Source organism: Rutilus rutilus (genome assembly GCF_951802725.1).
Source record: "Rutilus rutilus genome assembly, chromosome: 3".
NCBI lineage: Eukaryota > Metazoa > Chordata > Actinopteri > Cypriniformes > Leuciscidae > Rutilus > Rutilus rutilus.
In genome coordinates this window covers 23,584,737-23,599,630 of record NC_140211.1, presented here as the reverse complement: position 1 = coordinate 23,599,630, position 14,894 = coordinate 23,584,737, and the positions used below count along the sequence as shown (strand labels likewise).

At 38.8% G+C, this 14,894-nt stretch overlaps 1 protein-coding gene across 1 annotated transcript in view; it reads left to right on the top strand.

The window, feature by feature from the left end:
• pias1a (protein inhibitor of activated STAT, 1a) overlaps positions 1–14,894 on the top strand; it is a 39,535-nt gene that overhangs the window by 13,739 nt on the left and 10,902 nt on the right. Inside the window, exon 2 of the mRNA XM_084405542.1 lies at positions 1,728–2,166. Within this exon, the coding sequence (XP_084261668.1) occupies positions 1,728–2,166 (439 nt within the window). The remainder of the gene's footprint in view (positions 1–1,727; positions 2,167–14,894) is intronic.

Sequence of the window (14,894 nt, the reverse complement as noted above, 5' to 3'; positions counted from 1 at the left end):
GGGCATGTGAAAAAGCAAGTGTGACTCAGAGAGAGAGAACTGACCGACATGCTGTACACAGTCTTACATGTGAAGCATTCAGAGCCTCTCACTCTCTCTTTATCTTTTTCCCCTTTCAGTTGAACTGTTCAGATTCATAAGCTCAATCATACATTCTCTCTCATTCCGTTTTGCTCACGCACACACACAGTCTTCTGTGCTGTCAGTGTGTTTGTTATGTGAGATGTCACTGGCTGGTCTGCAGTATTTCACCTGCTTCTTTAGCTTTTTTTCTGAGTGTGTTCACCAGACCGAATGATTTCTTCATGAATGAATGTCTGCATCTGCTTTAGTTCTTATTTCTCCATCCCTTCACCTAAATAGTTCAATTATTGATTGTCATTTCTGCATTTGTTCCTGACACTTGTTGGAATATGATGGATCAGTAAGTAAATAAATGACTGATTGCATTGTTATGGGTCATTATAGGCAAAAATGTGTTGTTCTTGTAAGCTGCAGCCATGGTATCTTTGTCAGCAGACTCTACTTTCAAACAGTATCATGCCTGCTGAGTATTTTTTTACTGGAGCCATCTCTGTATGTACGTGTGTGTGTGTGTGTGTGTGTGTGTGTGTGTGTGTGTGTGTGTGTGTGTGTGTGTGTGTGTGTGTGTTCAATTTCATTTGTTTTGGAAGCTGAGCAGCTCTTGTCTCTGCCCTTCCCCCCAGCCCCCCCTCTCTTACACTCTCTCTCTCTCTCTCTCTCTCTCTCTCTCTCTCTCTCTCTCTCTCTCTCTCATGCCCACTGTCATTCTCTTTTTTTCCCTGAACCAACCTCTCCTCTGCTCGCTTCTCCTCTCCTCATTTTAAAGCAGAAATGCATCATGGGTTTTATTCAGGAATGTCTTGCAGGCTCTTAGTTGTAAGAGCATCTGTTCTGATTTGTTCTCTTGTGATGATGCACAGGGAGGGATTGAGTTGTTAATCAGTGCATTGTTAGCTTTTTATTGTCTGGTTAATTCTAAACCAATATCTTGTCCAAAGGAGAAGCTAATATATATTTAAACAGTTATGAACGCAAACAGACGTTAACCGCAAACAGCACACTGCAGTTATGGCGTCTGCCACTTTAAATGCTCAAGCTCTTCAAAGCAGGATGGATTCTGATCGGCTATTCATATTTTTTTATCGTTCATCAGCTGGAAAAATAGTTCTGAAAGTCCTCTGTGTTTTTCATTATAGTTGTGTTGTGGACTTGCCTATTCTCATAGAATTAGTTTGATTAGGGAACGCATATCCATCAAACTAGACAGCATGTGTTGCCGTTCTGGAGAAGAATGGTTTATTATTAAGAATGTTAGTGTGTACATTGCCGTCTTTACTCTGCATTATTTGCCCTATCCTGTTTGATTTCTCTGTCTCGTTTTTAAGCCTGTGGAATGTGACACTTCCGTTGTGTTTGTGTGTGTTTGGGGCTGTTCCTGCATATTTCATAGCTTAGACCATTACTGAACTATCCTAGCCTGAGGAAAAGTGTGTGTGAGAGATGTGTTTGTATTTGAGTGTGTACCTTCAGATGTGTGTATCAGTGTCTGAGCTGTGAGCAAGTGTGTGTGTGTGTGTTTGCCCAGTAAACAGTTTGGCCTATGCAAATGAAGTGTGTTTGGCGCTGGAAGTGTGATGTTGTCATCAAGTTGGCTCAGAATGTGCGTTAATTTCTGCTGCTCTCTTTCTTTCATTCTCCTGTAGCAAATGGTGATGAGCCTGCGGGTGTCAGAGCTGCAGGTTCTTCTGGGCTACGCAGGCAGAAACAAACATGGACGAAAGCACGAGCTCCTGACTAAAGCCTTACACCTCCTTAAAGCCGGCTGCAGCCCCGCCGTTCAGATGAAAGTCAAGGAGCTTTACAGACGACGATTCCCCACCAAGTTGGTTTCCCCGGCAGAACTGGCCCTGCCCGGAGTCCACCCCGCCGCTGCTTCCTTGCCCCCCGGCCTCACGCAGCTGGGATTTGATGGGCACGGAGCGCCCCAGTCCCCTCTGCTTCCCATCTCCCTCCTCGGGCCCAAACACGAGCTGGGCCTGCCCCATCTCCCCACCAGCCTGCACCCCGTACACCCTGATGTCAAACTGCAACGGCTGCCCTTCTATGACGTGCTGGATGAGCTCATTAAACCTACGAGTCTTGGTGAGTTTTTGAGGTGTGCTATTGAAGTGTGTGTGTGCGTGTATGTTCATGCACATTTTTAGCGGTTTGTTTTTTAGAACCGAGTGTGTTGGATGGCAGCTGTAGAGATGTGCAGACCCGTTTGTCCATACATTAGCATTTTTATGGTGTTGGCTGGTTTGGCATCAGCGTGTTCTTTTGCCTGAGGAGTGTTGTTCAAATAGACTGCCAATCCCCACAACCAAGCCTGGTCTCTCTCTCTCTTTTCCTAAACTGTCTCTCTCGCTCTCATTTACATACAGTGTTGAAACCATGAGTACACACACACACCATTATAACACTACCACAACATTTCCTAGAACACACACTGCAGGGGTCCAAACAGCCAGGGACATATAGGCCTATATATAATAGTAATTAAAATATATATATAATAAATATATACACAATATAAAGCATAATAAGGTGCTTGGATCACACACCAACTGATATGTTTCACAGTTTGTTTCACAGTCATATAGGCTATGCATAGCACATGTGAAAGGTGCAGTACAGACAACTCAATCCCAGCAGTGCTAGCGTGACAGTGTGGCCTTTTAAAGAGAGCACTATTCTAACCTTGCTGTATAGTATGGCATATTTGAAGTGAAGTGTAAATTTGCCCTTTTTTAAATTTATAAGCAGGCAAGTTAGATATGTCTTTAGTTATTAAACACTAAATAAATAAGCCTACACCTTCAGTCTGGGTAAAAAAAAAAGATGTGTCTGACTCTTTGTGAGAATAACTTTTCCTATGTGTATTGTGTATGTGTATAACTTGTGTATTGTGTATGTGTATAATTGTGTTTTTATGAGAAGCCGAAGGAGAATTTCCACATCGTTGGACAATAAAGTTCAAACTATCAGTCTGTGCATATTTGAAGCTTTATTGAATCATAGATTACATTCCAGTGGCTTTCAATCCCAGCCTTCGTTGCTAGTGCTTAAGACCATTTTAGCAGTTGTGTGCTAGTTCTCCGGGAACAGGTCTTTAGGTTAGGTTATTTGTATAAGAAATTAATGATAGAATTAATGATGTTAACACAACATGCCAACACACCCTGCTTAATGCTGTGTTTAAATCATTCAGAGATCTTCCTACTTACAAATTCGGAAAACGTTCTGGTGATTGTAGTCAGAATAAAATGGACTCAGTGGACAGTTGTTTTATTTTCTCATTCTCTTTTTCCCTTTCCTTATGTACACTACCTAAGTTTGGGGTCTAAGATTTAAAAATACATTTTTTTTAAAGAAAAATCTTTTATGTTCACCAAGGCTGACCTTATTTGATCAAAAATCAGTTGTAAAACATTATTATTATTTTTTTACTTTTAATATTATTAAAATGTCACTTATTCATGTGATGGTAAAGCTCTTCAGTGTGATCTTTCAGAAGGGTTCCCACGGGTCCTTGAAATCCTTGAAAGTTTGTGAATCTGAAAAATATGTTTTCAAGGCCCTGGGAAGTTTTTGAAAATAAACATACATAGAGACAGGTCCTTGAAAGTGCTTGAATTTATTTTGTGCAATAAGTTTTCTGGAAAAAATTCCATATTCACTCCGCTCCCCTAATGTGTTATTTCGCCAACACTTCATGGCCTATGCATACTAGCTTGCTTGATTTACACTAGTTAAGCGCGCATGAAACTACGATGGTACCTCAACGTTTGTTGTTGGACACAACAAATGTGTCCCCACATTAAGTCCTTGAATTTGAGGGTATTGGACCTGGAAAGTCCTTGAAAGGTCCTTGAATTTGAAGTTAACCAAGGTGTGGGAACCCTGATTCTAAATGTGCTGATTTGTTGCTCAAGAAGCATTTCTTCTTATTATCAATGTTGAAAATGCTTGTGCACATGTGCAGCTTAATTGTTTTGTAGAAACTGGGACATTTTTTTCATAATTCTTTGAATAGAAAGTTCAAAAGAACAGCATTTATTTGAAAACTTTTGTAACGTTGTAAAAGTGTTTACTTTTGATCAATTTAATGTGCACACTAAATAAAAGTATTGATGTCTTTTAAAAACTTTTTTTTTTTAAATGGTAGTGTAGGTAGAAAGCTGATACAACATAATGACAATCAGAGGATGCACATTATTTGTGCAATTGATGCTTATATATTTTACCATGCTTGAGCTGTCACAGAGAATAAAGGGGAATGTAGTTTGTTCACTGAAGTCTGTCTACTCATAAAGCAATGTTCTATCAATTTTTGCTATTGCTATTCTTCATCTACAGCGCACACAAAATGTTCACAAACTAAATTGTTAATTGCTTTTTATATTGAGTTACACCTGTTAGCAAGGCCATTGAAAAGTTTCACTTGAAGAGAAACTTTCAAGTCCATTTCAAAGCTCTTTTTCTGGGATTATTTGTCCTTTCCCGTTTTGTGTGCTTGATTCTCCTTGTGCTTTAGCAACATATTTATCTCTGAATGCTCTAACAGCATTGCACTGCCCCCCCCCCCCACTTCTTACACCACAGGAAGCGAGTGTTTATTTATTTGCCATAATCACATTATTATCATTGTCATCCTTATTTTGCTCTCATCAGAGCGATTCATGCTCTATGCATACATTAGTCATTATCTCAATCACGGCTTTGGCATGCTGGCATATAGGAGCATTTAAAGAACATGGGACTTTTTAGACGTATTTGCGTCATATAAAGGATGTCAGTGTCTTTTATTAATTAGCTGAGATGTGTCTTGCTGCTGCTCTCGGCATGAACATATACACCCACACAATGAGAGCAGTGTGCATTCTTCAGTTATGAACCAAACAATATATGCACTATCTGAATAAAGACTGCATCATTTGACAACCATTTCTGGGCTGTCAGAATAGTTTTGTGAATTAAATAAGGAGTTAAACGGATTTAGCATTAGAAGACTCTTTCTCTTGAAGTTCAGTTTAGCTTTAACGGCATGACCGCAAACAACGTGATATTGCAGAAGCTAAGAAGGCATGTTAGCAGACAGTAACAGATTTAATAGCTTTGATTAGTAAATATTAGTTACAGCTGCACACAGCCTTCCTTTCTGTTTCGCTCTCTGTCTCTCCATTTCTTTGTGTTTCTCTTTCTGTCTTCATGTTCTGCAGAAAGACAGAGGAATTTTTATTGGCGTGTATGTCAGGTTTAGAGTATCCTAGCAGTGTTTTCATTAAAATTAATGATCTACAGAGGCGTAGTATGGGACTGTGTGTGTGGGCACACTAAAGCTACAGCGCAGTTACCTTCACAATTTTGTTTCTTCTAGCTAGCATTCTACAATACTCAATCTATGCGTACCACTTCCTGTATTGTATTTATACTCTCAGGCCAAATGGACATATATTCAAGTAGTGATGGGACATAGGGGTCTGTTTTTTATTTTTAGTAGTCTTCCTGTTTACGTTCACTTAAAACATCAACGACTGTGTTTACACGAATACCTAAATTGATCTCAGGCGTGCTATTAGTGGGTCGTGCGTGTAAACAGATCTGCTTACAGTCAGGTGGGTCTTGTGGATGTTGGCTTGGTTAGGGTGTTTACCTGCCCATACAGATCATGACTAAATAAAACAGTCACTACAAGTAATGTGCAGTATGATATGCAGATACATGGTGGTACACTTGTTTCTCCTTCACATGATTCACTGTAGGAGTTCTCATGCATGAACCTTACACTACCATTCAAAAGTCTGGGGCCTTTTAAGATTTTTTGTTTTTTAAATCTTTTTGTCTCTTATGTTTACCAAGGCTGCATTCGTTTTAACAAACATACAGGAAAAACTGTAATATTGTTAAATATTATTACGATTTAAAATAACACTTTTTTTTCCCCTTTGCTTTTTAAATGGAAAATGTAATTTATTCTGGTAATGGCAAAGTTGAATTTTCAGCATCATGTCTTCAGTGTCACATGATCCTTCATAAATCATTTTAATATGCTGATCTGGTGCTCAAGAACCATTTCTAATTAATGTTGAAAACAGTTTAAAGTTTTGGTGGAACACATTTTTTATATATACAAATTTGAACCAATTTTAAACCACAAAACGGAATTTATTTCATATAGAATTCTTTTGTAACATTATAAATGTCTTTACATGTCACTTTTAATCAATTTTAGTGCAGGGAATTAATATATACAGCACTGTGCAAAAGTCTTAGGCATGTTAATACTACTCCCCCGTAGTGGGTGGGGGTGGTAATATTAACATGCCTAAGACTTTTGCACAGTACTGTATATTCAATTGCAGCACCTTTCATTTATATTCCATTCCATTACCGGCTTATCAGTGTCTGCCAGAATTTTTATATTAGTGCATTCCTGAACTGGATTATACAAATATACTGTAAGCATTGCCACACTGTAATTTCATTTACAGGTTTTGCTAGATTGCCAATAAAAATAACTATCATGGTACTGTAACTGCAATATCAAAATATTCACATCATGATACGAGATTTTGGTTTGTTAGTTTGATTTTGCACCAATTCCAGGGCAAGTTGTGCAGCCACAGTGAGTGTCAGTCTAACTATTACTTAACTCAGTATCCAGAAGCATGACTCAGCCAGCTCTCTGAAGAAGGAAAACACACAGACATCACTATCAATCACACAACACAGCCAGCCGTGCAGTCAACACAATGAAGAGTCTAATCCACAAGACACCCTCCTGTGAAAGAAGAGAAAACAAAATGCTTATTTAGCCCTTTCTAATCTAAATTCAGCTACAAATAATAAGTGTGAGTTGTTATTGTTAGGATAAACACATGGCTTTTTGTCATACTGTACAAGAACACATGCATATCTTTGGGTCTTTATGCTTCATTTTGTTCACCTAATGCTTCACTTAATTGCACACGTTTATAATCGTATCCTGAAAAAGGTACCTCTTTCTGTTACCCTCGCACATGGTTACAGAGCAGGATTTATGTCTTAATTAGGTGTATGCAGATGAAGAGGGAGGTTTGTCAGAAACAAACTGCAACACACAGGCCTTCATGTCCACTTTTCATCCAACTGTTGAAGCAAATCAGATGATGAAGACTGCTGTGCTATTTTTAGATTAGACATGGGGGAGGGAACTAGTGCCTGCGCTCTCTCTCTCTCTCTCTCTCTCTCTCTCTCTCTCTCTCTCTCTCTCTCTCTCTCTCTCTCTCTCTCTCTCTCTCTCTCTCTCTCTCTCTCTCTCCGCCTCTCCCCGTCAATCTCCCTTTGTTTCTCTCCATCTCAACACTGTTATTTTCTCTGTATCTCCTCCTTCCTGGCTCTCTCTTTCTCTTGCTCTCTCGTCTTTTACCTCCACAGTGTTGATTGTGAGAATAGAGATCAGGCTAATTATGTGTCGTCGAGTCGATTCTCCTGGTCTAATTGCACCCCTGCTGTTTCATGTTAAGGAAAGCGAGAGATTTGATGAAGGTGAAGCAGAGAACAAGTGACAGACTGAATACAAGCAAAGCAGGAACGGTATGGCCTGTCAAAATGGGTAGGTGGGTGTATAGCTACACCTGTTTGGCCTTTCATCAGCATGGCGCTGGTCAATATTCAGAGTTAAATGGGAAGTAATTAGCTCCATAACGATGCCTCACACACACACACTCATATTCAGAAAACTCTCTCTCTCTTTCTTTTTGGTCTATGCTGATGAAATAGAGCAAGTCAATAGACCTGTCAACAGGATGATGTATTGTACGTGTATGAGAAGGAAAAAAACAAATGAAGGCAATGGAGAAAATAAAACGAATGGAGAATGAAAGCGGCCGGGAGGGGGAGAGCAAAGTGTCGAGAAAGTAAAATGGTAATAACTTGAAAAGCAGGTTCACAGAGAAGCAGGAAATTAAGACATTTTGTATAATTGTGGAAGCTGTGTGTGTACAGGATAACCGTTGTCAAAATAACAGCATGAGAACACTTACGAATCGCAGGTGCCAAATGCCCACCCATATTCCCGTAATTTCCACTTAGTTTAGAATTGTCACGATAGCAAAACTACTTTTAAGCTTTTTGCAATATCATGTGAGCAAGAGAGCTGTACTTCTTAAAGGGTTAGTTCACCCCAAAATGAAAATGATGTCAGTAATTACTCCCCATCATGTCGTGCCAAACCTGTAAGATCTTCGTTCATCTTCGGAACACAAATTAGAATGATAACGATGACCCCCCCCCCCCCATAGAATGCAACGTAATCAACAGAAAGGTAGTAAAGACATTGTTAAAATAGTCCATGTGACTACTGTGGTTCAACCTTAATGTTATGAAGTGATGAGAATACTTTTTGTGTTAAAAAAAACAAAAATAACGTCTCTGACGCTGTTCACATTGTAAACGCAGCGCAGCGCTTCCGGGTTATATGTCCGAACGCCAGCTCTGTATTGGCCCGGCAACACAAGCGCATGTGTCGCGGTGCTCACGTGAACAGCTTCACAGACTGACACGGAAGAGAAGAAATTGTTGAATAAAGTCGTTATTTTAGTTTTTGTCTTTTGCACACAAAAAGTATTCTCATTGCTTCATAAAATTAGAGTTGAACCACTAGTCCCATGGACTTTTTTAATGATGTATTTACTACCTTTCTGAGCCTTGAAAAGTGGCAATTACGTTGATGCCTATGGCTGGTTCAGAAAGCTCTTGGATTTCATCAAAAAGTGTTCCGAAGATGAACGAAGGTCTTTCGGGTTTGGAACGACATAAGGGTGAGTAATTACTGACAGAATTTTCATTTTTGGGTGAACTAACCCTTTAACCCTCAGAAGGTCTTCCTTTCGGAGTCACACCCTGGGCCTTCCCGGTCAGAAGTGACCGGACACCTAAAAATGAAACTTCCTCCATCCCAGTAAAACCAATGCAATTTATTTTTGTTCTATAATATTTATTCTTTTTAATTTTGTATTTTGAGAGAATTTGATTGAATTTATTAATATTTATGCAATATTTATGGTCTATTTTTGCCATTGAAATTAATAAAACATTTTTTATATATATATGTATTTTTTTTTTTTTTTTTTAATGCAGTATTTTAGTTTAATATAGAGTCTAGGCCTTCCAAAAAAAAATGTTTTAAGCAGATTAACACCATCTGGTGAGAGTAGGGAGAGAAAGCGTAGAACCATGGTGTAACCACTAGATGGCTCTCTATGGAGAGGCATGTGAATTCCCCAGCTGTTTGTGGACACATTTACTTCTTTTTTGTTTTTACAGAATTTGTAACAAAAAATGCAATTCATTCAATTATAACACTTTATGTAAAATAATATTGAAATTTTTTTTTTTTTTTTTTTTTTTTACATTTTTGGTCAATTTCCCATTCATTTCCTATGGGGGTCATTTTTGACCGAAGACCACAAGTGTGACTATTTTTTTTACGACCCCTTAGCATGCTCAGATCATGACCTTAATTTTTTTATGTGTTCACATACCCAATGCCATAAAAGTCAAAAAGTTTTGTAACATTCCGATGAAGCTGTGATTTTTAAAAATTCAAAACAGATTTTTTGTAATCAAAATTATTGGTGTGTATGTGTATAAAAGTGTGTTTGTATGTGTGTGTGTGTAGGTGGGTGTGTCTTTTTTGCACTCTTGATGTTGTAGAGTGTCACCCCTTTACAGCGGTGTACTTTTTTTTAAGATTGTGGCCGATTTGTAGATTGTGTACACAAAAATTCTGAGACATTTTTTTTTTTTGTCAAATTCCCATTCATTTCCTATGGGTCGGTCATTTTTGACCGAAGGCCTGTAGTGTGACTATTTTTTTTACGACCACTTAGCATGCTCGGCTCATGACCCCCATCTTTTTTTGTATTCACATACCTAATGCCACAAAAGTCACCAAGTTTCATAACATTCCGATGAAGCTGTGATTTTTAGAAATTCAAAACAGAAAATTTTTCGGTCAGAAATGACCGAGGACCGTCTGAGGGTTAAAGGTGCATTTAGTAGTTCTTTAGTTAGCATTTGCATCGCTGTTCTTTGTGTACATTGGATTCCAATACCACAATGGTGTTGGGTGCTGCCATCTATTGACGTGATTGACGATCATTGAATGATCAGTTTTATGTAAATTACACTGATACTAGTGAGTTTTAGAGAGCAGTGTACACCAGAATTAATTCCCAGCCTAAACAAAGCAACTTGGGCATCACTACTTAGTCAGGATTTTCTCAGTCATCAGATCACCTTGTATATGCCATAGTGATGTTCACCCTTGTTTTTTTTAAGTACTGACTTTCCTATTGTCTACGCTGGTAAAGCATGGTAATACGTGTGTTCCGTTGTATAATTTTCATTCTTCACAATACTGAACAACACTACGCTACTGTAGCGCATCTACAGAGCCGGCAGCCTGTGTGTGTGAGGATTCTCTCGTCATTTCAGCATGGCGAAAGAGAGAGGATTAAGAGGCGTGACCTGCAGCTTATATAATTAAAACACTTTTTATAGAAACTATCATGAGTAGCCTACAGTCTTATCATTTAAGTGTACACCATTCAGATAACTCTTCACAAAAACACTATTTATTTCTTAATGTGTAAAACCTTTTAAATTGGCACCAAACTACTAAATTCACCTTTAATGTAAATTCTGAATAAATATTACAGTCCATTCCACAGGAACGATGCAAACACAAACAAGTGGAGTGATACAAACAGTTACATTGCAAATAAACATTACAGTGCTGTTGTACTCTGTATCAGAAGTCTTGGAAACGGAGCTTGACCTATCAATTTCGAGAAGTAGAACCGTTGTATAAAAACAGTATTAAGCTTTGCATCATTGCTTGTATTTGTCTGTTTATATTTCTAAGAATATCAGATATTTGTCATGTTACTATGATTGAATTAATCAAGCTGAGCAGGAAAGATCAACAGGGAAATGAGGTGTGAGTGTGTGGCTTGTGTTAGTTTTACATGGAAAACAACTTCTGTGCTTAGAGACATTTAAATTACTAAATTAGAGACATTACAAATGTTTGGCTCTGCTGGGTGTGTGTCAGTGTGTTGCAGTGAATGTTATTTTAGGGAAGATTTCTCTGGATGAGAGCACTTGCATAAGTAAGATCATTCTTTATCTGTATTTGTGAACGTGTAAGAGACAGTTAACCCTTGTGCTGTGTTGAAAACCCTCTAACACCGTATGGGCCCTATTTTAACGATCTGTAACGCAAGTATCAAACGCGAAACGCAAGGAACTTTGTGGGCGGATCTCGGGCAATGTTGCTATTATACCGGCGGGATAAATGACTCTTGTGCCTGACACAAATCTAAAATGGGTTGGTCTGAAGTAGCTACATTACTCATAGGTGTGGTTTGGGCGTAACGTGAAATAAACCAATCATCTCACATTCCCTTTAAGAGCAGGCACGCTTGTTCCATGGCGAATTGCTATTATAACGGCGGATTTGCCAGGCGCATGCCAGGAGCGGTTCACCGCCGAGGAGACCGACGTTCTCGTCAGTGCCGTAAAAGACAGAGAAGTGACATTGTATGGGGATGGGAGAAACCCACCCAAATTAGCTTCGGTTAAACAGGCCCCTATGTGCCCTATCTTGCACCCAGCGCAATTGACTTTGTACACCGACGCATGTATCATTTAGGGTTGTGCCGATGGACGATATCATCGTCGCCACGCCCCCCCACCCTGTCAGACCAGCCCAGTCTCACGGCAGTTCGTGAAATGGTCACGTAATTTATTGATTCGTGTACACCAGTGGTTGGGAACTTATGGCTCACGAGCCACACTTGGCTCTTTGGCAAAAATCATGTGTCTCGCAAGGTCTCTCACCCTTTACCAACAAACGATCGATAAAGAAATTAATGAAAAGTTTATGATAATAATAATAATATTCAAGTTGTCCCGGCAAAAGTGCTTTTTCAGTGCTGTTCGCGAGTGTCACGAGTCACCACAGCAATCAACTAACTGCTTACGTTTCTGTGGTAACCTACAGCTCCTATATGGCAACTTATTTATTGTTTGCTGAATAAATGTTTGTTTTTAGTTGTCTATGGACCTAATAATTACTACTGTTGAAATTTTATTGAAAAAAAGCACGTTTTTAATAATAATATTATAAATGATCCCCACCCCACGATATCATCGTCCATCGCGATGTTTTACTGTAAACATCGTCAACTGCCAATTTAGGGGACATCGCCCAACCCTAGTATCATTCCTATTTTGCTCCCGACGTACAGCGGACTTTTCCCTCGACAGACGTACGTCGGTAAATTAGGGAATGATCTTGCGCTCCCAGGGGTGGTTCAGCGAAAAGAGGAGGCGTGTTCCGGCGCAAACGTTCCTTGGTGCTATTTTGCAGTTTCAGAAAACAATTTCATCACAGACCAGGAAAAACCTAGTCTAAAGTCAGTGGCGCGTTATTCAGATGCTATTTTAAGGGCGCATGCTTGGCCATAATGTAGCGTGTGCACAACGCACATACCATACATAATTACAAGGAAAAATATTCCACATGAGGGAAATCATTGTGGTGTCCACAAAGATGTGAAAAAATAGGCATAAATCTAGCTTACACAATTACCAAAATTATTATACGCCTGTTTAACCGAAGCTTATTTGGGTGGGTTTCTCCCATCCCCTTACAGTGTCACTTCTCTGTCTTTTACAGCCCTGACGAGAACGTCGGTCTCCTCGGCTGTGAACCGCTCCTGGCGTGCGCCTGGCAAATCCGCCGTTATAATCTGTGGGATGATGCTCTGATTGGTTTATTTCACATTACGCCCAAACCACACCTATGAATAATGAAGCTACTTCAGACCAACCCATTTTAGATTTGAGTCGGGCGCAAGAGTCATTTATCCCGCCGGTATAATAGCAAGCAACAGCGGCCGAGATCCGCCCACAAATACTTGCGTTTCGCGCTTGAAACGTGCGTTTCAGATCGTTAAAATAGGGCCCTATGTGTTTCTGGTCAAATATGACCAGCCTTTTAAAAAATGACTTGTAAATCGTTTGTTATGCTATATAATCACCAAATATTGGATTATATCTTTTTGTTTTTGTTTTGTTTCATTTAGGACTGGTTTTGCATTTCTTTTTTGGAACTGATTGATTGTTGGCCTCCTTTATCTGAGCTTATGCACCTCAGTGAAAAATGCATTATTTGTGGATGAATTTGTCAATATTCTTTAAAATATAGAAATTGCACTGTTTATTACAGGAGTGTGCTTTAATGTTTAACCAGGAAGTTTGTTTTGAAATGCTTTTATTTTGTTCAAAATGAAACAAAGTTACACTTATGGTGTTCTCAGTCAAAAATGGCTCATAAATCTCGTTATGCTTTTTTATCACCAGATATTGGATTCAAACTTTTTGTCAACTTGTTTTCTTTCAATTAGGACAGGTTTTGTATTTTTGAAACTGATTGATCGTAGGCCTCATTGATCTGAGCCTCATTGATCTGAGGATAAAGTTCATCTCTGTGAAAAAGAAAGCCTGTAATACTGAAAATAGTTTGCTTGTGCAAATTAATGTGCGTGTGTGTGTGTGTGTGTGTGTGTGTGTGTGTGTGTGCGGTAGCGCAGGTGTGCGTGTATCCACGCATGCACAGGTCCGAGGCCTTTTATCTTTGCAAACACACATGTAAATATGTGAACATGAACATGAATGATGAACATGCTCCTGAAGCCTATGAATGTCTAGGAATGAAAATAAGAAATGTTTCTTCCCCATCTCCCCCATTCATTTTCAATGGATAGTCATTTTTGACCAATATATGCTCAGATCAACGAGGCCTACAATCAGTCAGTTTAAAAAATAAATACAAAAAATGTCCTAATTCATAGAAAACAAGTTGACAAAAAAGATTAAATCCCGTTTTTGATGATAATATAGGATAACGAGAGATTTATAAGCACTTTTTTAGGCTGGTCATTTCTGACAGAGAACACCACCTTAAGTGTGACTTAAGATCAAAGCATTTCAAAACAAACTTCCTGGTTAAACATTAAAGCACACTAGTGTGATAAACTGTACAGAATATTTTTTACATTTTATTTAATGTTGCGAGTGGATAAGCATTCATCTGAGTATGTGTGACTGAACGACAGTGTGAGTTGCAGTCCTTCCTTTGTTACATGATCCGCTTTCCTGATGTTCGCCAGTTCTGGCAGGAACCTTGTTTAAAATAGGGCTGTCACAATATCAGATTTTCACTAGACAACCATTGTGCCCAGAAGAATTCATGATAACATTGTTATTACGATATCTATAAAAGTAAAAAAATAAAATAAAAATGCTATCAGTCAAATTCATCTTTAACTTTATGTTGTGTTTTCTCTTTTTTGGTCAATGACTCAAACTCCAAATAGGAGTGTTGGGAAACAGACAGTTTGTAAAAATAAAAAAAACTTCATGTTGATCAGCACGTCCTGCAGGCTGGAGTATCTTTTACGCGAGCTAACTTTTTTTTTTTTTGGTGCGAACCAAAGAGTCGCTTTCATTTGTCATCTCATCAGACACTCCTCAGATTTTGTGTGGCAGTAGTAGCCACACACTTTGTTGTCGCAGTCTCCTTTCTCCCATTTTATGAGGGTTGGAAACCAGCATTAAGTTTAGGTACCCCCACCTACTATGTTGGAATGTCAACTAGAAACTAGCACAAAATGAACTAAAAACAGTGGGACAAAAGTAAGAAAAATCAACTGGACTTGGTATTTCACCTTTATCAAATAGATGCTGATCTGTGATTTGCAGTCAGTTTTTATTAC